The 24,651-nt window shown below is 44.8% G+C and overlaps 1 protein-coding gene across 1 annotated transcript; it reads right to left on the bottom strand.

The window, feature by feature from the left end:
- Positions 1-10,704: 10,704 nt before the first annotated feature.
- Positions 10,705-22,025, bottom strand: R3HDML (R3H domain containing like). Its single transcript, XM_007530881.2, has 6 exons — positions 21,946-22,025; positions 20,876-21,180; positions 16,196-16,314; positions 12,850-12,982; positions 11,795-11,910; positions 10,705-10,930 (listed from the first exon to the last, which is right to left on the bottom strand). The coding sequence occupies exons 2-6, from the start codon at positions 21,128-21,130 to the stop codon at positions 10,798-10,800; spliced, it is 756 nt and encodes a 251-aa protein (XP_007530943.1). The 5' UTR covers positions 21,131-21,180; positions 21,946-22,025; the 3' UTR covers positions 10,705-10,797.
- Between the last annotated feature and the right edge of the window lie 2,626 nt (positions 22,026-24,651).

The following is a 24,651-nucleotide window of genomic DNA, read 5'->3' as shown; positions in this document are numbered from 1 at the left end:
TGCTGCCAGGACTGAACTCGGGACCTCATGCTTGAGAGTCCAATTCCTTATCCACTGTGCCACCTCCTGGATCACAAGACAGAGTTTATATATAACAAACAGCAGTCTTGCAGCCTGGAAGGTGGTACAGTGGATAAAGCATTGTATCCTCAAGCGTGAGGTCCTGAGTTCAATGCTCTGGTTCCCTCTCTCCTCCTCTCTATTACATAGATAAATAAATCTTTCTAGATGACTTTTTAAAATTTTTATTTATTGGATAAATACAAAAAGATGTTGAGAGGGGAGAGAGAGGTAAAGGGGAGGGATGAGAGAAAGATGTCAGCAACATTTCTTCACCATTCATGAAGCTTTCCCCCTGCAGGTAGGGATGGGGGCTTGAACTCAGGTCCTTGTTCATATGGTAATATGTGTGCTCAATCAGGTGCACCACCACTTGGCCCCAATAAATCTTTTTTTTTTAATTTATAAAATGGAAATATTGACAAGACCATAGGATAAGAGGGGTACAACTGTACACAATTCCTACCACCAGAACTCCAAATCCCATCTCCTCCCCTGATAGATTCCCTATTCTTCATCCTTCTAGGAGTATGGACCCAAGGCTATAATAGGGTGCAGAAGGTGGGAGGTCTGGCTTCTGTAATTGCTTCTCCACTGAATATGAGCATTGTATCTATACTGATCCATACTCCCAGCCTATCTCTCTTTCCCTAGTGGGGCAGGGCTCTGGAGATATGGGGGCAGGACACATTGGTGGGGTCGTCTGCCCAGGGAAGTCAGGTTGGCATCATGGTAGCATTTGGAACCAGGTGGCTGAAAAAGAATTAAGGTATAAAGTAGAACAAATTATTGACTAATCAGGAACCTAAAGGCAAGAACATTGCAGATGATATCTGAGGTTTCATTTTGGAAAAAGCTAGTAGGTCTAAATAAAAAATTTAAGTACCCTCTTAAAGTGCAGTTTTATGAGATTTTGACAAATGTATATACCCCTATAACCATCACCTTGGTCAAAGTAGAAAACATGTCTATCACCTTCCAAATTTTCTTTTATTTCTTGTAGTGAATTTCCTAGGCACTTCTTTCTCCAGGAAACTACTGATCTGCTCTCTGACATTTTTCTAGTTCATATTTGCTAATAAATACGAACATTTACACTTTTGTGTCTGGCTCCTGCTCATATGCTTATGAGATTTTTCTAAGGTCATGTCCGTTTTTCCTTACTGAGTGGTGTTCCAGTGAATGGTAATGGAAAGTAGGACTGTCTCTAGTTTGCCATTATTAGGAATTAAGCAGCTATGAATATTCATGAACACATTATCATGTAAACACATCTTAAATTCTCATCGTTCTATCTTTAGGAATGGATTTTTATTTGCCATGAGTGTTAATTGCTGGAGTTCAGTTACCTGCATGACAATTTTACCACTCCTGGTGACCAATTTTTTTTCATTTGTTTAGTATAATCTCACTCATTACCATATTTTTAATGGAGATATACATATACTTCCCATACTTCTCAATTGTATTTCTCTCTCTCTCTTTCTCTCTCTCTCTCTCTCTCTCTCTCTCTCTCTCTCTCCCTCTTTTAACCAGAGCACTGCTCAGCTCTGGCTGATGGTGAGGGGGATTGAACCTGGGATTTTGGAGGTTCAGGAGTGAAAGTCTCTTTGTATCACCATTATGCTATTTACCCCTGGCCCTCAATTGTGTTTCTCCAACCTAAATTTTTTCCTCTGGAGTTAAGACTTTTAAATCTGTTTCTTAACTTTCCCTATTTTTATGTTCCACTGACATATAGAAATATTATGATCTTTTCTTTCTCTCCTTTTTATCTTTATTTATTTATTGCATAGAGACAGCCAGAAATTGAGAGAGAAGGGGGAGATAGGAAGGGAGAGAGACAGAGAGACACCTGCTTCACTACTCAAAAAGGTTTCCCCTTGCAGATGGGGATCAGGGGCTTGAACCCAGGTCTTTGTGCACTGTAACATGTGCTTTCTTTCAACCAGGTGTGCCACCACCAGGTCCCTTGAAATATTATGATCTTAACTACAGTCCTGACCTCTTTTTCAATCAGCACTTTGTCCCAAATATTTAGCATCTTGATAAAATGGCACTCTCACCTATTCCAGTCTCTCCATGCCCACCTGACCATTACAAAATCTTCTTGAATTCCACTCCTCAAACTTCTCAGAAATGTACCCATTGCTGTTTCCAGTACCACCATCTTTGTTGAAGACACTCATTTCTCATCTGGATTATTGAAATAAACTTCTTCCTCCACTGCAGAGTCTATTCTGGTCTTTGTCAAATCTACTTCCCATAAATATTTCCAGGCTTATCATTTTCACAGATGCAAATATGGCATACCTTCCCACTGTTAGCATCTTGTGTATTTCCCTATTGTCTTCCAGCAAATCCCCAAGATTAGTCAGGATGTATCCCCTACCTCCTTCCCCAGGGTCATCTAATCCTTCCCCCCAGCACCCAGCAGGTTATTTTTAGTCCCTACTAATGCTTGATCCTGACTTTCCACACCACTATTACCACTGTCTTGGGACGCATCAAGAAGTGTTTCCTTCCAGGAAGACTCATGTGACTACTCATTCTAGTTTTGATCATGCTCTAAGGTAATTCTTTGCTCTTCTCTCAGGAAATGCTCTAACATTTACTTTCATTATAATAGTGTACAGACAGACTCAACCTAAAATGATTCATTGTAGGATTTATCAGCTTTAGGATTTTAGAAACAATAGCAGTCCAGGAGATGGCATGAGTTTGAGCCTCAGTGGTGCATGTGGCAGAGAGGCACTCTGATTCTTCCCCCCCCCCCATAAATAAATAATTTAGGACCGTCATAAGGATCCCGGTTCAAGCCCCCGGCTCCCCACCTGCAGGGGAGTTGCTTCACAGACAGTGAAGCAGGTCTGCAGGTGTCTGTCTTTCTCTCCTCTCTCCATTTCTCTCTGTCCTATCTAACAATGACAACATCAATAACAACAATAATTGCAACAACAATAAAAAACAACAAGGGCAACAAAAGGGAAAATAAAAAATAAATAAATAAATTTACGAAAGAAGACACAAAAGTAGGAGATGTGGCTCCCAGTTAGCCCCTAGGTGATATCACGAGTGTAGACAATTCAATTATTCAATTATTTTTCTGTTAAAATTCAATTATTCAATTATTTTTCTGTTAAAATATTATTGTGTTGGATGATTTTACCCAACAATATAAGTATTTTGAACTTGTTTAAATTAGGCTATGCTAATTTTGATAAGTTAAATATACTAGGTGCATTTTTTACATAGCATTTTTCAATTTATGTGATGTAACAATTTATCATCCATTTACAATAAATACCAAGAAAGATCTGCCTTAAGATTTATTGTAAATGGACCATAAATTGTTTGAGAAACAAGCCTGAAATCACCATCCTTTTTGGATATGTGAGGCAGTAGTCAGAACTCAGCTGGTCTGGTTCTGTGACAAGGGCACACCCCAAACTTCTTGACTCTAAGAAGAAGCAGGGTCACAATGACCTGAGACAAGGTAGTCATCAACCATGAAGGATGCACAAAGAACAGACTGTTCATGAAAACTGCCTCTTGGGCGGAGGGTAGATAGCATAATGGTTATACAAACAGACTCTCATGCCTGAGGCTCCAAAGTCCCAGGTTCAATCCCCCCACACCACCATAAGCCAGAGCTGAACAGTGCTCTAGTAAAAAAAAAATTAAAAAAAAAAAAGAAAACTGCCTCTCAGGCCCATAGTGCCCATGGTGCCCACTCCAATTCATGAAGATTAAGAATGAACTAAGCAGTTGATAAACACCACTGGGTGTCAGTCTCCTCATTCCCATACTAGAAATACAAGAAGGCAACGTGGAGCAGTTGAAGTCACACAGGGCTTTGGGTTCAATTCCCAGTTTCCAGAAGAACAGGTTAACAGGGAAGATAGAAAAAAAAAAAATTAATGAAGGAGTTAGAGAGATAACACAATGGTTATCAAAAAGAAAGAAGAGACTCCTAAAGGTCCAAAACCCAGGTTCAATCCTAACACCAACATAAACCAGATCTGAGCAGTACTCTGGTAAAAGAAATTAATGACCTTGCTTGGTCTTTAACATCAGATAACATCCGAGTAGGAGACATGTTGTCTCACTCTAACTTGTATCATTCCTAAGAATATTACTGTGGGGAGTCGGGCTGTAGCGCAGGGGGCTAAGCGCAGGTGGCGCAAAGCACAAGGACCCAGTTCGAACCCCGGCTCCCCACCTTCAGGGGAGTCGCTTCACAGGTGGTGAAGCAGGTCTGCAGGTGTCTATCTTTCTCTCCTCCTCTCTGTCTTCCCCTCCTCTCTCCATTTCTCTCTGTCCTATCCAACAACGACAACAACTATAATAACTACAACAATAAAACAACAAGGGCAACAAAAGGGAATAAATAAATAAAATAAAATAAAATAAAATATATTACTGTGGCCTCTCCTCATGTACAGGGACTGTATAAATAGTGTATAACCTCCCCATATCAGGACCTAGTCTTTGATCAGTTCTCTCAGAGCAATATAAGGACTGTTCTGGGTTCAAGTCCCTCCTGAGGTTGAATCCTCAGCTTTATTTTTTAGTTATTTTATTTTATTTTTCAATAAGAAAGATGAGAGAGAGAGAGATAGAGGGAGAGAGAAAGGTAAAGAGAGAGGGAGAGGGAGAGGGAGAGAGACACCAAACCAGACATTGCTTTGGTACATGTGTTGCGAGAGATCAAACTCAGGACCTCATGCTTGAGAGTCCAACACTTTATCCACAGTGTCACCTTCCTGGGCCACAGTTATTTTTCTTTTTTTAATCTTTATTTGTTTACTAGATAGAGATAGCCAGAAACTGAGATGAATAAAGAGATAGAGAGGAAGAGATATAGAGAGACACCTGTAGCCCTGCTTCACCACTCGTGAAGTTTTCCCTCTGCAGGTGAGGACCAGGGGCTTGAACCTGGGTTCTTCAACACTGTAGCATGTGTGCTTGACAAGGTGAGCCACTACCCAGCCCCCTCAGCTTTATTCTTTAATAAGTTCACATAAAATCAAACATATTTATTTATTTATTTATTTTTACCAATGCACTGCTAAACTCTGGCTTATGGTGGTGCTGGGGATTGATTCTGGGACCTTAGAGCCTCAGGACCGAAAGTCTCTTTGCATAACCATTATGCTGTCTCCCCAGCCCTTTTATTTATTTATTTTTACATATTTATTTAATTTATTAATTCTCTTTTGTTGCCCTTGATGTTATTTATTTTTTATTATCTTTGTTTACTGGATAGAGACAGTCAGAAATCAAGAGGGAAGGGGGAGTTAGAGGAAGAGAGAAAGAAACACCTGCAACACTGCTTCAAGAGTCTCAAAGCAGGAGTCGGGCCGTAGCACAGCGGGTTAAGCGCAGGTGACGCAAAGGGCAAGGACCTGCATAAGGATCCCGGTTGAAGCCCCTGGCTCCCCACTTGCAGGGGAGTCACTTCAGAAGTGGTGGAGCAGGTCTGCAGGCATCTATCTTTCTCTCCCCCTCTCTGTCTTCCCCTCTTCTCTCCATTTCTCTTTGTCCTCTCCAGCAATGACAGCATCAATAACAACAACAATAAAACAACAAGGGCAACAAAAGGGAATAAATAAATAAATAATTTTTTTAAAGTCTCAAAGCTTTCCCCTTGCCACCACCCATACAAATTTTTCTTTATTTCATTTTTTTTTTCAGTAAGCATCATCTTCTGTTTAGTACATGACTGCACCCACAAGATTATAAAAGAGCCAGGAGTGCAGAAACACTATAGATGGCCAAGGGCAAAGGCTTAGTAGACAGTAAATATTTTAGGCTTTAGATACAGTGTTTCTTTTACAACTGCTCATGTCTACTGGGAAAGCATAACGTAGTAGTGGGCACTATATTAACAAATGAGCATGGCTATGTTCTAATAAAACTTATTTATAAAAGTCAGTGATGGGAGAAAAGAAAACACAAGTAGAACCTGAAATGGAATTGGCGTATTTCACCAAAGGCTAGAAATGGACCTACCATATGACCCTGCAATTCCCCTCCTGGGGATATATCCTAAGGAACCCAACACATCCATCCAAAAAGATCTGTGTACACATATGTTCTTGGCAGCACAATTTGTAATAGCCAAAACCTGGAAGCAACCCAGGTGTCCAACAACAGATGAGTGGCTGAGCAAGTTGTGGTATATATACACAATGGAATACTACTCAGCTGTAAAAAATGGTGACTTCACCGTTTTCAGCCGATCTTGGATGGACCTTGAAAAATTCATGTTGAGTGAAATAAGTCAGAAACAGAAGGATGACTATGGGATGATCTCACTCTCAGGCCGAAGTTGAAAAACAAGATTAGAAAAGAAAACACAAGTCGAACCTGAAATGGAATTGGAGTATTACACCAAAGTAAAAGACTCGGGGGTGGATGGGTGGGGAGAATACAGGTCCATGAAAGATGATAAATGACATAGTGGGGGTTGTATTGTTAAATGGGAATCTGGGGAATGTTATGCATGTACAAGCTATTGTATTTACTGTTGAATGTAAAACATTAATTCCCCAATAAAAAAAAAAAGTCAGTGATGGGTCGTGGTTTGCCCAGTCCTAATCTATATTAATAATCACCGTGATCAGAGCTAATACTTGTATCTTACCTACCATGTCCGACACAGCTCCGAGTCTTTTTATGCATTCATTCACTAAACAGTCTCATCAGACAGGTACCATTAGTGTCCTACCTACAGATGGACCCCAGAGAGATCACAGAATCTTACTCAAGCACCCCCAACCACTGAACTAAATTAGTATCTGGGTAGTCTGACTCAGTCTATGCTCTTAATTATCTTGTCAGTGAATGTACTCACAAACAAGCACTACCTGAGTTTGGGGCCCTGAGAGATAGCATAATGGTTATGCAAAAAGCATTCATGCCTGAGGCTCCAGAGGTCCCAAGGTCAAATCCTGATACCTATACCGCCATAAACCAGAGCTGAGCAGTGCTCTGGTAAAAAGAAAAAAGAAGGGAGTCGGGCGGTAGCGCAGTGGGTTAAGTGCACGTGTCGCAAAGTGCTAGAACCGGTATAAGGATCCCTGTTCTAGCCCCCAGCTCCCCACCTACAGGGGAGTCACTTCACAGGCGGTGAAGCAGGTCTGCAGGTGTCTCTCTTTCTCTCCCCATCTCTGTTTTCCTCTCCTCTCTCCATTTCTCTCTGTCCTATCCTATAATGACGACAGCAACAATAACAATAATTACAGCAACAATAAAAAAAAAGGGCAACAAAAGGGAAAATAAATAAAATATTAAAAAAGAAAAAAGTAGGGGGTGGGCAGTGTCACACACCGTTAAGCACACATATTACTAAGCAGAAGGACCCAGGTTCGAAGCCCCCACCCCCGTACCTACAGGAGGTCTATTTCACAAGTAGTGAAGCAGGTCTGCAGGTGTCTAAAAAAAAAAAGAAGAAGAAAAACAGTCTTTGAGAAGTGTGTAATACTCTAGGGACTTGAAAGTTTTAAACAAACTTGTTACAGTAAAAATTTCCCATCAGTTGCATGGGGCAGCTTAACAAATCAGGATATTAAATGAAAGCCTACTCATCCCCAGGTCTGTGGTAATCAGGCCTGACCAGCAGGAGAATGCCCAGCTTATTTGTTTCTCCTTATTCACAGATTCCACTCAAAGGTAGTTTCAGGACATCCTCCAGAACTCTCATCTTCCAGAGGCACTTTTGCTTAATTGTCTTTTCCTTTATCCAATATCTGGGGTTTTGTTTGTTTGTTTATTTTTCCCCTTTCTTAGGTAAGAGGTAGAAGAATAAGTGAAGACGTAGATTTCTAAATTGTAGAGAGGAGATTAAAGTCCAGCTGCTATTTTTAAATTTTTTTCCCCTTTTTGTTGCCCTTGTTTTTATTGTTGTAGTTATTATTGTTGTCGTCATTGTTAGATACGACAGAGAGAAATGGAGAGAGGAGGGGAAGACAGAGAGGGGGAGAGAAAGACAGACACCTGCAGACCTGCTTCACCTCCTGTGAAGCGACTCCCCTGCACGTGGGGAGCCGGGTGCTCGAACCGGGATCCTTATGCCAGTCCCTGCGCTTCGCACCTCCTGCGCTCAACCCACTGCGCTACCACCTGACTCCCTAAGTCCAGCTGCTTTGACCTCAGTTTTTATGTCTGTAAAATGGGAGACTTACATAATAATTCATGAAGATTAAGAATGAACTAAGCAGTTCATAAACACCACTCTGTGTCAGTCTCCTCACCCCCGTACTAGAAATACAAGAAGGCAATGTGGGGCAGTTTAAGTCACACAGGGGTTTGGGTTCAGATGACGTTGAATTTAACACTTATCTCAGCTCTTTACTTGGTATATGACTGCATGCATGACATTTGAGAAGTAGTTGACAGGAGGGTCATGTACCATTTAACTTTCTGCATATTTTTGGCAACTAGCATAAGAATGGCAAGTATTTTGCTTTTCCAATATAAGGCAAAAAAAAAAAACATACTTTTTTTTACATTTTTTTTTTTTAAACCAGAACACTACTTAGTTCTGGCTAAGAGTGGTGGGGGGAGGGAGAGGATTAAATTTGGGACTTTGGAGCCTCAGGCATGAGAGTCTCTTTTCATAACCAGTATGTCATCTACCTCCACACTTTTTATAAAAGAAAGGATGTTTTATTTTATTTTATTTGTCAATTTCCACCAAAATCTGGTTCACGGTGGTGCCTGAGATTGAACCTGGGACCTCAGCACCATAGGCATGAAAGAGTTTTGCATAACCTCTATGCTACTCCTTTAAAATGTCCATTAAAAAATTATTTATTTATTTTCCCTTTTGTTGCTCTTGTTGTCTTTTTATTGTTGTTGTAGTTATTATTGTTGTTGTTATTGATGCCATTGTTGTTGGAGAGGACAGAGAGAAATGGAGAGAGGAGGGGAAGACAGAGAGGGGGAGAGAAAGACACCTGGAGGCCTGCTTCACCGCCTGTGAAGCAACTCCCCTGCAGGTGGGGAGCTGGGGACTCGAACTGGGATCCTTATGCCTGTCCTTGCACTTAAAATGTCCTTCTTTACTCACCATTCACCAAAAAAACAGAAGGAAAATAGTCTGAGAATAATGAGGTCATACAGTATTTTTATTTCTCACTATTTCATCCATTTTCACCATTTGGAAATGAACACTCCGGTTCAAGTCTCATTTTTCTTATCTATAAAATGAAGTGAAAATATAAACTTGAGCAAACATCCACTGACTTAACCATTGTACTTATCACAAAGTAGGGGCTGAGGGACTGGTCTGCTAGGCCAGGGAGGCCTTACCTGGTCTTCCTCTTGACATGGTTTTCTCCTCACTCCACCCACCCTCCACCCTTCCATGTCCCTTCTCTCTTCTTTGACTTCCCCAGGAGTCAAGAGATGAAGGAACTAGAAAGAGCCATAAGATCAGGTCACAACGGACTTTATTGGGGGTGAAAGAGGATGTATGATAGGCACAGGTTGTGGTCTCAAAGAAAAGAAAACTCATTTGGTCCGGGGTGTGCCTGGGGGCGGGGGGGGGGGGGGGGGAGGAAGGAGGCCTGCTTTCCATTTCAGTCTTTGAATGTGGTTTCCTCCAGCCCGACCTGGAATCAGGGAGTGGGCCCAGCTGGAGGGCAAGGTCTGAGGGAGCGATTTTACTATCTTCAGAGACAAAAGTGCTTTTGTGTGTCATGAGATCTGGGTGGGGTGGGATGGGGTGGGGAGAAGGGAAATGGTTTATGAGAAAACAGAAGGACAGAGAAGAAAGGCGGGAGGAGACAGGAGAGAGGAGAGGAAGAAAGGAGAGGAGAGGAGAGAAAAGCTGGAGAGGAGGGTGAAGAAAAGGTGGTAGAGAGAGGGAAGGGAGAAAGAAAGGAAGAGAGAGCAAGAGAGAGAGGGAAGGAGGGAGAGAGAGAGCAGATATGCAGATGAAAGAGAGAGAGAGAGAGAGAGAGCGCAGATATATAGATGAAAGAGAAGCCAAGGCAGACACAGAAAAAGATAGTGCCAGAAAGAGTGTGCTACCTCAGGCCAACTTTGCCTCTGCCTCTCAGTTTCTTCAGAGTTGCCTGAAGGACATGTCAGAGCCTGAGCTCCAACTTGGGAGCCACCTCAGACAAATTTTATGACTCTCTGAGAGTCACGCTCCATTTGTAAGCCTCTATAAGAGGGGTCTGTGGATCCTGTAGTAGCTGCTGTTAACAAGCAATGAAGGTGGAGTATTCACAAGGTAATTTCAATAACTTCCTCAAATTTCAGGCTAAAAAATGTTCTTGACTCAGGGAGGGAGGCTACAGAGTCTCAAAAGGCAGCCCAGGAACAAATGATGGCGGTGTTTTTCGGAGTGAAGATGACGGTGTGATACATCATTGGATGGACAAAGACTAAGGGACTTGAGGCTTGAGCTTCACTAAGCAGTTGCACTCATCTCCCCACCCAGCCCAGGCTGAGAGGAGTGGCTAAAAGCTGCAGGCCTTTTACCAGAGGAAAGAGGAAACCAAGCAAGATGGAAGACTAAGAGGGTCTGCCAAACACTTACAGAAAGGACTCTAGAGGGGAAATTCTGACTGGTGGGGTGAGTTCAATTCCTGTCCTAAAATAATTATTATTCCTTGACTTCACCTTTGGAAAGGGGCATACCCCCTCCCTCCACTGTCGGCAAAAAAAAAAAAAAAAAAAAAAAGTGGGATCAGGTCCAGCCCACCAAAGCCCAGGGAGAATTCATATCCACAGGAGCCGGTTGGATTTAAGCCCAGAGAAGCACATGTTGCTACTGCAGCTGCCTTGGTAACTGGGGGGGCAAGCAGAGCATGGCTTCCCCATCTTGTATGGTGCTTCACCAATCCAATTGCCCCTGGAAGAAACAGATCCAGAGATATAGATTCAGAGAATGAAGTGAGGGGATTGGCTGCACATGGGAGTCCCCATCTCAGCACTGCCTCTGATCCACTTGAGTTCATCACAGTGGCAAGCCTTGGCTTCTTCCCCTGAAAAACTGAGAGACTTCCCTCAGCCTGGATGCTGCCAGTATCAACTAACAGAGCTCTCTATGCATGTATCCAGCACCACACCCAGACAAGAAATGGTTCTGGGAGGTAAGGTGGTGGTACACCAGGTTGAGTGCACACGTCACCATGCACAAAAACCCAGATTCAAGCTCTTAGTTCCCACCTGCAAAAAAAAGTTTCACAAGCAGTGAAGCAGGTATATTGCCTTAGGCAATATAAAAAATATAAAAATATAAAGATATTTTTTAAATAAAATAAAATTATAAAATTGCATGGTACTGAGGTTCCTTAGAATGGAAGAAGGCAGGGTAGGGGTAGATAGCTTAATGGTGATGCAAAGAGACTCTCATGCTTGTGGCTCAAAGGTCCTAGGTTCAATCTCCTGCACCACCATAAGCCAAAGCTGTACAGTGCTCATGTTAAAAAAAAAAAAAAGTAGAAAGAAAGAAGAAGAATGGAGGAAGGCAAGGAATAATCATTTTATTTATTTATTTATTTATTTTGAGAGAGATGTCAGAGCACTGCTAAGTGCTGGCTAATGATGGTGGTGCTGGAGATTGAACCTGGGACCTCAGCTTTAGGCATGAGAGTCTTTTGCAGAACCACCATGCTGTCTCTCCAGCTTCTAGGTATGGTCATTTTAATTTGGCCCACTCCTGGGAAGTTCCCTCTCCCACCCAGAGCCACCTGTGTCCCAGGGTTGTGCTTACTTAATGGCGTAGTTGCAGACCAGGTAGACAGCTTGATGCCAAGTGCTGCCCCAGACACTGATGCTGCGGCAGGTGTGGATGGCACAGCCCAATCGACTGGAAGCTGCCCACACCATCTGCAGAGAGACAAAGACAGGGGAGGCTATTTGCAGGACGCAGATGGACCCAGGTTCCCTGGGGCTGGGAAGTTCCTGGGCCTAGTTCATGGTGTGTGCATTACAAGAGGGCTTCCTAGAAAAAGGAGTCCTTCTGTTCCAAGGTGAAGGAGCTGGGGACATTAATTCTATTAATTAAAAGAAAATTCAAATCAACTTTTGCATCCTCCTAGTGATTAGGCAGTTTTAGCTATTCATTTATTAAGAAGAAGAAGAAAGAAGGAGCCGGGCAGTGGTACAGCAGGTTAAGCACATGTGGCACAAAGCAAAAGGACTGGCTTAAGGATCCTGGTTCGAGCCCCGGCTCCTCACCTGCAGGGGAGTTGCTTCACAAGAGGTGAAGCAGGTCTGCAGGTGTCTATCTTTCTCTCCCTCTTTCTGTCTTCCCCTGCTCTCTCCATTTCTCTCTGTCCTATCCAACAACAATGACATCAATAACAACAACAATAATAACTATAACAACAAAACAACAAGGGCAACAAAAGGGAATAAATAATTTTTTTTTTAAAGAAGAAGAAAGAGACACACAGAGAGAACCACAGCATCACTCAGGCCTACATGATGTCAGTGATCAAACTCAGGATGACTTGCTTAAGAGTCAGACATGCTGCCTGAGCTGCTGTTTTATTTCATGTTATTGGTGGAACCAGACCCTCACTGCTCCAGATGACTTTTATTTTTCATTCATATAGAGAGAGACACACAAAGAGGAAACAGACAGAGGGAGGAGAGACACCATAGCATTGAAGTGTCCCCTGCCACCCACAGTATCTTCCCTGTGGTGCTGGGGTTGGAGCACTGCTCAGTGAGCTATTTCTCTGACCCTGGAAGCAGATTGACTATAATGGTTCTCAAACTTTTTTTTTTCCCCACTCACTGGCCCCAATATGGGCAAAGTACCTGAGTGTAGTGGGAGCAGACGGGGCCACTACAGCGCCAGGGGCAGTGTGGAGTGCAATCCTTAGGGGAAGGGAATGAGTAATGCCATCTCTCCTCAGACCAAGACTTCACAAGGTCCACCACCGAGCGGTACCTAGGGAAACAGGAAAGATGGAAGACACTGGAAGGGACTCCCAGGTGAGTCCCCTCAGCTTCTTCATCGCTGAGCTCAGCATGATGACAACAGAACCTGCCTCACAGGTATGTTCTAAAGAAGAGATTGCAAACCTGGTTGAGTACAAACATTACCATGAGAAAGGACTCATGTTCAAACCCCCAGTCGCCACCTGCAGGGAGGGGAAGTTTCACAGGCAGTGAAGTAGTGTTGCAGGCATCTCTCTTTCTCACTTCCTCTCTGTCTCTCCTTTCCCTCTCAATTTCTGTCTCTATCCAATAGGATAAGGAGGAGGAAGGAGAGGGGGAAAGAAGGAAGGAAGAGGAGGGGGAAGGGAGGAAGGGGAGGGAGAGGTGGAAAGGAAAGAAGGGGAGGGAGGGGGAAAGGGAGGAAGGGGAGGGAGAGGTGGAAAGGGAGGAAGAGAAGGGAGAGGGAGAAAAGGAGGAAGGGGAGGGAGAGGGGGAAAGGAAAGAAGGGGAGGGAGGGGGAAAGGGAGGAAGGGAAGGGAGAGGGGGAAAGGGGGGAAGGGAAGGGAGGGGGGAAAGGGAGGGGGGAAAGGGGGGAAGGGAAGGGAGGGGGGGAAAGGGGGGAAGGAAAGGGGGAAGGGGAAAGGGAGGAGGGAGAGGGGGAGGGGAAAGGGAGGAAGGGAAGGGAGAGAGGGAAAGGGAGGAAGGAGAGGGGGAGGGAGAAAGGAAGGGAAGATGATAAGTCATGTAAAGTGCTTGCTTGTGCCTGACACTTAGTGAGTCCTCAATCACAGTCCTTGTCAGGCACTGCCGGTGACCTCCTCAGACATGGAAAAACTTTTGCCTTTTAGGATGAGGACCAGGACCATCTTGGAGGCCCCAGTAATGGGTACTGAATGAGGAGAAGGCAAAGATAGTATCTCAGCTTAACAAACTCTCTGCAGTCTGCAAAGTCCTCTGGTAGATGCCCAGAACGTTTTTCCTCACACATATTTGATATAATCATCACAACATAAAAGGGAAAACACATGGGTAAATTGAAACACATGATTGACAGTGGCCTAGCTTCTCCCTGATGCCATTTTTTTCTCCCCCAGTATGAGCCTTTCAAGTAATGTCTTGAAAGTAAGTTTAGTGGAGGAAGAGAGGAGAATTGTGTCTGAGGAAAAGACCAAATCTCTCTTGTCTGTTCTGAAGGGCTTGCAGAGACCACTCCTGGCTTCCCACAACATGGTGCTGTCCCAGACCTGCCAGTGATAGGGAGCAATGCAGGCAGAGCCCAGAGTCTCCATGAAGCCTGACTAAGGGCTTGGCTTTGGTGCTGAGTGTTGTCCTTTCCACCTATGTGAGGTTACAGCAGAATGGTGTAGGAAGAAGAGGAGTTCTTTCTTTCTTTCTTTCTTTCTTTCTTTCTTTCTTTCTTTCTTTCTTTCTTCCTTCCTTCCTTTCTTTCTTTTTTTCATTTCCTTTTTCCTTCCTTTCTATTTTTTAAAGCCCATTTATTTTTTGTTAAATATTTTATTTATGGGGAGTTGGGCAGTAGCGCAATGGATTAAGTGCACATAGCACAAAGCGCAAGGACCTGTGTAAGAATCCTGGTTCGAGCCCCCAGCTCCCCACCTACAGGGCAGTCACTTCACAGGTGGTGAAGCAAGTCTGTAGGTGTCTATCTTTCCTATCTAACAATGACATCAGTAACAACAACAATAATAACTACAACAACTATAAAAACAACAATGGAAACAAAAGGGAAAATAAATAAATAAACAATTTTTAAAAATATATTTATTTTATTTATTTATTCCCTTTTGTTGCCCTTGTTGTTTTGTTGTTGTAGTTATTATTATTGTTATCGTTGTTGGATAGGACAGAAAGAAATGGAGAGAGGAGGGGAAGACAGAAAGGAGGAGAGAAAGATAGACACCTGCAGACCTGCTTCACCGCCTGTGAAGCGAATCCCCTGCAGGTGGGGAGCCGGGGTTCGAACCGGGATCCTTATGCCGGTCCTTGTGCTTTGCGCCACCTGCGCTTAACCCACTGCGCTACAGCCCGACTCCCATAAACAATTTTTTTTTTAAAAAAAGAAAAAATTACTTGCCAAAGTCATATAGGACAAACTCAGGTCCCAGGATTCTGTGTCAAAACTCATGATGCGGGGGGGAGCACTTCAGTGGACAGATGCATACCTTACATGGGTTAGGCCCTGGGTTTGATCTTTAAAATCATGGAGCCGGGACCAGGCGGTGGTGCACCTGGTTAAGCGCACACACTACAGTGCGCAAGACCCAGGTTTAAGGCCCTGGTCCCCACCTGCAGGGGGAAAGCTTCATGAGTGAAGCAGGGCTGCAGGTGTCTCTCTGTCTCTCTCCATCTCTATCTCTCTTTCCCCTCAATTTCTCTCTGTCTCTATCCAATAAAAAATAAATAAAGTTTTTAAAAAAATTAAAAACATATAAAAAAATCATGCAGCCATACTCTGGAATGCCCCCCCCCATTCCTATCTATCTCTGTCTCTCTTTCCTCCTCCACTCCCTCTCATTTATTTTATTTTTAAAGAGAGAGAGAAACACGATATCACCAAAGCTTCCATTAATGCTGTGGGGGCTGGGCTCAAATCTGGGTCATGTACATGAATGACAAAGCAACACACTTCCCAAGTGAGCTATTTCTCTAGCTCTCAAGATATTTATTTAAATAAAAAAATCATAAGGATAGAAAGTCAAGACAGTGGCTGAGGAGGTGGCTCAATGAGGAAAGACCATACTTTGCAAAACTGAGGTCCCAGGTTCCATTCTTGGTACCAAATCTGACCAGAGCATCACCTAATCTCTCTCACAAAAATAAATAGTAAATTAAAAACAACAATAATTAAAAAAAAAAAGAAAGAAAGTTAGATTGGAAGAACTTGCTCACCAAACTCAGATCTCTGGGAACTTTGGGCATGGTACACCTAGCCAACAACCCCCTACACCCTAACTCTGCTCCTCTAGACCCTCCATCCCTTTATACAGCCTCATGCATCTCAGAATCACTCCTTTCCCTCTGAAACAACCTGCGCACTATGTGTGCACTCAGTTACCACCTGTCTCCCTCACTAGAATGCTCTACCTTGTTCACCACTGCATCCTTGTGCCAGGTGCAGCACCTAATGCAAAGTAAGTGTTCCATATACATTTATTTGCATTTGTTGAATGACTGAATGAAGGCAGGACAGAGGGTTACTCACCGGCCAGAGTGGATGGAGAGGTTCTGGCCCACATATCTCATCAGTTGAGAGGGTCCATGGGCCCAGGTACACTGGGTGGCCCAGGCCTCTGCAGACCTGGCCAGTCGCTCATCCCAGATCTAAGGAAAGAGAGGCAACAGAGTCCTCAGGAAGACCAGCCACCATATCGCAACAGTGTCCAGAGAGGTGTGTTTATTTAGGAGTCATTTATCCCTGGGAACCTTGTGGCAAACCCATGTATTGGGTTAGAAAGCTGAGGCTCAGAGAAAGTCAACACTAAGTCCCACCATAGAGCAGGTCCTTGTCCTCTGCCCTTTCGCTCCCTCACTCAGTCTCACCCTCTCTGCTTTCAGCTGGGATCCAGAATATCTTTGATGAGTGACTAAGCCAGGGTGATCGGAACAGAACTCACTTTTTGTTTTTACTTGTTGTCTTTTTATGATTTTTCATATTTTTAAGATTTGATTATTTATTTATGTGAAAGAGAGAGAGGAGAACCAGAACATCACTCCGGCACATGGGATACAGGGATCCAACTCAGGACCTCGTGCTTCAGAGTCCAACATTTTATCCACTGTGCCACCTCCTGATCTGTCATTACATTTTTTATCTGTTTTATTTATTTTCCCTTTTGTTGCCCTTGTTGTTTTTTTATTGTTGTTGTTATTGATGTCATCGTTGTTAGGACAGAGAGAAATGGAGAGAGGAGAGGAAGACAGAGAGGGGGACAGAAAGACAGACATCAGCAGACCTGCTTCACCGCCTGTGAAGTGACTCCCCTACAGGTGGGGAACTGGGGGCTTCAACCAGGATCCTTAAGCCGGTCCTTGTGCTTCACACCTCGTGCACTTAACCTGCTTAACTGCCCGACTTAACTTAACGCGGCCCGACTCCCTTTTTTGTTATGTTTTTATTGTACTGTGAGAAATTTAGGGGAAAAGAGAACTAAGGAGAAAGAGAGAAACACTTGGAGTACTGCTTCACCAATACTTTCCCCCTGCAGGTGAGAACTGAGGGCTTGAGATGTTAAACTCCCCCTTATGAGTAGGGTGTGGGGGTAAATAGCAAAATAGTTATGCAAAGACACTCTTGTGCCGAAGGTTCTGAGGTCCCTGGTTCAATCCCCCATCCACTACACCACCACAAGGCAGAGCTGAGTGAAGGCATGTTAAAATGCAATGACTTGGAGGCCGGGCGGTAGCACACCTGGTTGAGCACACACATTACAGTATGCAAGGTCCCAGGTTCAAGCCCTTAAGCAAGTCTGCAGGTATCTATCTTCTCCTCTCCTTTCAATTTCTCTCTGTCCTATCCAATAAATAGAAAAAAAAAAAAAAAAAAAAGGCTGCCAGGACCAGTGTATTCATAGAGCTGGCACCGAGTCCCAGCAATAACCCTGGGGGATATGTGTGTGTGTGTGTGTGTGTGTGTGTGTGTGTGTGTGTATAAACACCTTACAAACCTGCTAAGTATGAGGATGTGCACTGGGAGCCAGAACTTCCTTAGGGCTGTGGAAAAGAAAGGTCTTCTGGAACATGGGCTTTTTAGCTGGTTATCTGTCCTGTGTATAGAAGCCAGCTAGTGACAACAAAATGGGGGAGGGTTGGTGGGTACCATAAGAGAGAGACTCAAGTGACCTGGGAGGTGGTATAGTGGATGAAGCACTAAATTCTCAGTCATGAGATCCTGAGTTTGATCTGTGGCATCATCTGTGGCATGCATCAGAGTGATGCTCTGGCTCTCTCTCTTGTCTCCATAATTAACTAATTAATTAACTAGCAAAGCTTAAAAAAAAGAAGTTGGACATCTCCCTAGAATTGTACAACTTGAAAAGCAGAGGACTTGGACCAGGCAGTGGCACATCTTTTTGAGCGTACACATTACAATGCACAAGGACCCTGGTTTAAGGCCCTGGTCCCCATCTGCAGGGGGAAAACTTCACAAGCAATGACGTAGTGATAAAGGTCTCTCTCTCTCTCTCTCTCTCTCTCTCTCGCCTTCAGGGTTACTGCTGGGACTCTTTTTGCCCTTTTATTGCCCTTCTTGTTTTATCATTGGTGTGGTTATTATTATTGATGTCATCATTGTTGGACAGGACAGAGAGAAATGGAGAGGAGGGGAAGACAGAGAAGAGAGAGAAAAATGGACACCTGCAAACCTGCTTCACTGCTTTTGAGGTGAGCCCCCTACAGGTGGGGAGCTGAAGCTCAAACTGGGATCCTCACACTGGTCCTTGCGTTTTGCGCCATGTGTGTTTAACCCGCTGCACTACCGCCCAACCCCCGGTATTTCTCTTTCTATCTCTCTCTAGCTCCTCCTTCCATCTCAGTTTCTCCCTGTCCTATCAAATAAATAAAATTTTAAAAAAGTCAGAGGGCTTTTCATGGTACAAAGGGAAGGGAGGCATACACCAATATCCACCCCAAAATCACTGGCCCTCATCAGCATCCCTGCTGAGATATTTGACTCTCTGTTCCATACCACACTCAATAATTAAACGCCCATTTGGGACAGATGCCTTGCACACACAACTGGTGCTCAATAAATGTGTCATTTGTTTGGAAAATAGAGGGCCTTCCATGTGCTAGTCACCATGTTAATAAATGAATGAGTCAGTCAACAAACAAACAAATGACTCCCCCCACCTCACAGTCAGCCATTCTGGCTCCTGTCCCTGCTCCTCTCCTTCTCACTACTGGACACTATAGTCTGTATGTGGTTTGCTTGTTTTTTTAGCAAGCCCACTGAACTGTAAACCACATGGGCTTAGAAACCTGGTCCCCAAAGTTTAGAGCACCTGGTTCTGATGAGGAGCCATCTAGCACATATGGAAAAAGCTGAAGAATTTTTGAGTGACATATTTGTCTTCGAGGGGGTGGACTGACAATAGGTTGCAAATCTACTTATCTCCCAGACCAGCCTGAGATAATAGGCCCGGGGAGGGGCAGTGGTACAGAGGAGTTGTGGCCTCTATTCCCAGAGTGACAGCTTGCCTGCTCAGGGCTGGAGTGAGAGCCACAGCCCTGCTTCTTTGGGGAAAAACATGGCAGGCAGTTCTGAAGGTTGATCAGCTGCTGACTTTTCTGGTTAAGGTCCTGTCACAGGTTTGTAGTTCTGGGTGTGAAGGTCAGACCCCTGGAGAAAAAGCAAGTTGTCTTGGGGAATTCCAGCCTGCCACACCCTTCAAATCCCCAGTGAGGAGTCAAAATAGATGAAGCAGTATGTGATCAACCACTTGGCTTTTTTTTTTTTTTTTTTTTTGCCTCCAGGGTTATTGCTAGGGTTCAGTGCCTGCACTACAAATCCAATGCTCCTGGAGGCTATTTTCCACATTTTTGTTGACCTTGCGCCTGTTGTAGTTGTTGTTGTTATTGTTGTCATAGCTGTTGTTGTTGGATAGGACAGAGAGAAATGGAGAGAGCAGGGGAAGACAGAGAGGGGGAGAGAAAGATAGACACCTGCAGACCTGCTTCACCGCCTGTGAAGCGACTCCCCTGCAGGTGGGAAGCCAGGGACTAGAACAGAGATCCTTAAGCTGTTCCTTGCGTTTCACTCCATGTGTGCTTAACCCTCTGCTCTTAACCCACTGCACTACTGCCCAGCCCCCTCAAGGCTTTTAGGGCCCTGGATGCAGGATTTGCATGCTTGAAGCCCAGGGTTGAACCTCTAGTGCAGCATATGCCAGATCTGTGTTCTCTCTTTCTCTCAAATGAATAAAATTTTAAAAGACAACAACAAAAACAAACCTTTAGCATCATCTTGACCAATGTTATAGTACCAACTTATTGTCCTCTACTTCTCAAGCAAATTACCAAATCAACTACTTGTTTAGCTACATGGAGATAACAACTTCCTCTCTGAAGTAGAAGGAGCCTCAGACCTAATTCTACTGTCTGAATAGACAGATGCCCCCTAGATAGCAGGCCCCTCCCCTGACTCTGGGGGTGGGGTGGGGGTGGGAGGCTGCAGCATTGCCTTGGTTTTCTTTTTCTTTTTTCTTTTCTTCTTCTTCCCTCCTTGCCCCCTCCTATTCTTATTTTTCTCGTTTATTTTTCTGATACAGTACAGAGACAGAGGCAGAAAGTGAGAGAGAAGGCCTTGTGGTAGCATACCCCATTGAGCACACACGTTATGGTACGCAAGGACCTGGGTTCAAACTCCCATCCCCACCTGCCAGAGGGAAACTTTCTGGTGTCTCTCCTCTTCTTTCCCTCTCAGTTTCTCTCTGTAATATTAAATAAAAGAAAGGGGGAAAAAGGTGGAAATGCAGGCACTGAGCCCCAGCAATAACCCTGGTAGCAATAAATAAATAAATATAAATGCGGTGGGAGTAGATAAAATAATGGTTATGTAAAGAGACTCTCATGCCTGAGGCTCCAAAGTCCCAATTTCAATCCCCCACACCACCATAAACCAGAATTAAGCAGTGCTCTGGGTAAAATAAATAAATAAATATAAAAATAAATTTAAACAAAGGGGGGAAATAGAGAGACCACAACTCCAAACTTTCCTTCAGTATAGTTGAACAGGGCTCAAACTCAGGCCATGTGCATGGCAAAGCAGCACACTATTCAAGTGAACAATTTTGTCAGCCTTACCTTAGTTTCCTTATCTGTAAAATGGGTGTATTAATTTCTGCCTTTCCATAGGGCCCAGACAGGGCAGGGCCCAGGCACTCACCATGTACTCCATGTTGGCAGCTGGAGGGCTCACGCTGGCCCGGATGTGGTTGTGATAATCCAGCAAAGCAGTCATGTCTTGGGTAGAGAGGTGGCCCTTCCTCCGGTACCTAGGGACCCCCAGGCCACTGGGGCGCTGCACAACCGTGTCCTCAACCCGGGCCAAAAGGGTGGCATTGAGCATCATGGCATCCATTGTCTGGCTTGCCCAGAAGAGCAGGCCTGCCAGCCCCACAGTGCTGGGTAGCAGGGGCATAGTTGTCTAGAGAGTTCACGTGTCTGTCTTAAGAAATCAGAGCCAGCTGCCTGAAGGGGGCAGACATAAAGGTACAAATCCTGAGTGACCTCCCACTTTGCCATCCCCAAAAGATGCTAACCCTTGACTGAGCCAAGACTTCGTAACTCAGTTCCGAGTCAGGAAGCCAACACCTCATCCTTCCCATCCCAGGGGGCTGAGTGGACTGAACCATGGAAAGAAATGCCCAGACACAGGCTAACTGGGGCCAGAAGTGGGACGGAGCTACCATTTCAAAACTGGGGCTACACCACTCCTCCCCACCCCAGAAGACAGACACCAGTCCACTACAGCCTGAACACCTCTTTAACAGTCTGGCTCCACATGGACTCCATTGCTGTTTTTTTTGGGGGGATGGGTGGGTAAGGAGGGGGAGCTGGAGGGGCAGGACAGGGATGCAAAAGATAGGGACCAACCTCCCCCAAAGCACAGTGCAGGGCTCCCTCATTCCTGTGTTGTTGAAATTTCAGGACTGAGAGTGAGACACGGAGACAGCCAGATGTCAGAGAATGAAGGAGGCCGAAAGCAAGAAAAATAAAAGAAAGACTAAAAAGTGACAGAGAAAAAGAGGTAGAAAGAAGAAAGGAATGAAAAGTAGGAAAAGAGGAAAGAAAGAGATACAGAGTGATAGGGGAAAGAACGTGAAGACATAGAAGTAGAGGTGTAGAGAAAGAAGGAACGAAAGAGCAAGAGAAGAGGAGGAAGAGAAGGGACAGAGAAAGGAGACTAAAGAGAGAGGTTTGAGGGAGGCCTGCGCAGGTTCACAGGGCGCCTACCCAGGATGGGCAGCCCAGGCTGATGGCAGGAGGCGGCCAGAGGAGGAAAGACCTCTGCGGACACCCTGGTCTGCCTGGCAGCGCGGGACTTTAATGGTCCCCTGGGAGCTGCTGGCTTCTGACGTCCAGGCTCTTAGCCCCCTCCCCTTCCACCCTGGCCAGACTGGGGCAGCAGGCCCCGCCCACCCCGCTGAGGGCTTGGCTCCGCCCCCGCGCATCTCTGCTGTCCCTCAGCCTCCTGGAGTGAGTAGGGGCAGTTGCCCAGTTGTTGGTGGGGACAGGATGTGGCCAAGGCATAGAGTCCAGGTGGAAACACCTCTGCTGCTGCCGCCCCGCCACAGGAGACCCCAGTTCCATGGGGTTCTCTGCACCTTCCAGACCCTGACATAGTTGTCATGAGTCTGAGAATATTGTCTGATGACTTTCCCAGAAAAAACCCCCCCCCACCTACCCCGTTTCTAAGAGTAGGTGGTTTATGTGCCCTCATCCAGTGAGCACCTACTGTGTGCCAGACCCAGCAGACAAAACCTCAGAATCTCTATGCATTCTGATCAGTCCCCACTTCATTCATTCATTTATGTATGTATTTATGCATTTACTTATTTACTTATAGATGAAGAATTTTGAGACTGAGAGGAGATAGGGTAAACCCAAGTCACCTGACCCTGTCAGCAACAGAACCATGATGATGTATGTATGTGTTTGTTTCCAAAAACTCTTCCCATTAGTCTCTCAGTTGTTGTACTGCTGGATTTAGAGTTAAGTTTTTCTCCTCTCTAATGACTTATATTCTCCACAAGTAACAAGAGATACCTCTGTGGGATGGGGAGCTGATTTACAAGAAATATGTTACATTAAGCATAAAAACAATTGAGAGGTGAGAATGTTTTGTAGACATCTACAAATCAGATCCATGTGCTAGCAACTGTACTATAAATCATTAACCTCCCCATAAAAAATAAAATAAAGCAAAAATAATTGATGTCTTTGTAATCTTCCCCTCTGCTTCCAGCAACCTCTGAGAATCCCCCAAGCAGAACCCAGTTCTGGGGTGCTTCATTGAACCCCAGTTCAGGTGGTGATGTAGGGCTAGAGGCTGGGACAGGATTACCCACACCCAGTCTGTTGCACCCCCCCCCCCCCAGACATAAGGAATCCTGGGCCCCAGGCAATGCCCAGCCACAGGGCCCAGACAGCTCTGGCTGCCAGAGCACAGGCCTTCTCATCCTCTCACTGGAGCAGCTTCCAGCCCAGATAGCTGCCTGCTGAAGGGGGGGTTGGGTGGAGTGGGGGACATTGGGCAGCCAGAAGAGGCACTGAAGGGTAGGGGCTGCCAGCAGTGGCCTCTGCAGGGCTTTTCCACCTCACCAGAAGGTCAAACCCCTCCCTCCTCCCATTCTAGGCTGCTGGGTGTCCTGGAGCCAATCCCTATCTTACTCTGTGCTTCAGCTTGGAGAAGCTGGCCTGAGCATTATCTTGGGATCCACCACCTACTAGGGGCAGCTCTGTAGGCCTGGGGAGGGAGATGCAATCAGCCTTGCCAGTTAAGGAAGCCAAGAGTGTCCACAATCATCAGAATGGTTAACAGGAACCTCCTGCAGGAACTAGCACTTGTTCCAGCTCAGAGTGTCACATCTACATACAGTTCAACTGGTCTGCACAGCTGCCTCAGAGATAGTGACACCACCTGTTGTGGAGACACAGGGATCCTTGATGACCCAGCTGAGAACAGGGAGCTGGTTTGTGCAGTGACCAGGGTTCTGCTGGTGAACATTGTTGCACATACACAGAATACACATGAATCTACATCACACACATATTCACAAGTGTACAACTAGCTGGACTTGTATGTGTGTACCCCTGATGGAAATATAAAACAGAAAGAACAAACACAACAGTAGGAGTTCTCATACATCACAGAGACAGCTTGCTCTCCATCCTCTCAGATCTGCCCCAACAAGTACCCACAGGTGACTTTGTACAATATAGAGACCTATCCTTTGAACATTCAGTCAGTCTGAAGATGAGGGATTGAAATCTCAGAGTTTAAAGCAATTCACTCAAGTTCACCCAGCTCTTCCCAGTGGAAACTAGGTTCCAATGTCAGGTTTCTCTGATTGTTACCCATGAAGTTGCTTCAGAAAAGGCAACAGAGCCTGCAAAAGCCAGAAGATATTTACAGATCCCACAGGCCATTCTCTTTGTTAAGGAATGAGACTTCGAGAGGTTAAGTGACATGTCCAAGGTCACACAGAAACTGACAGGCAGACTCAGGACTGCAAACCTGACCTAGCTTATCCAAATCCAAGCAGGAGGTTAAAAGGAACTGGATAGAGAAGAGTTCATGTGAAAAACTGCAGCAGAGGTCCAGGCTTTCAAACATCTTAGACCACGTGCCTGAGTGGTATGGGAGCTGGAAAAATAGCTCACTTGGATAGTGTGTTGTTTGGCCATGTGTGTGACCCATGGTCAATCCTGACCCCCAAGGCATCTAAAGAATCTCTCTCTCTCTCTTTCTCTCTCTCTCATAAGAAAAAGGTTAATCGGAAAAAAATAAAGAGAATGAAAGATATGGAGGGGAAATTAGTAAAGGTTTAGAAGATGCACATTTCCTCCTTTTTTTTTTTTTTGCCTCCAGGGTTATTTCTGGGGCTCAGTGCCTGCATCATGAATCCATTGCTCCTGGAGGCTATTTTTTCCTTTTTG

Source organism: Erinaceus europaeus, chromosome 1 (assembly GCF_950295315.1).
Source record: "Erinaceus europaeus chromosome 1, mEriEur2.1, whole genome shotgun sequence".
Classification (NCBI taxonomy): Eukaryota; Metazoa; Chordata; class Mammalia; order Eulipotyphla; family Erinaceidae; genus Erinaceus; species Erinaceus europaeus.
This window is presented reverse-complemented; position numbering and strand designations above follow the sequence as displayed.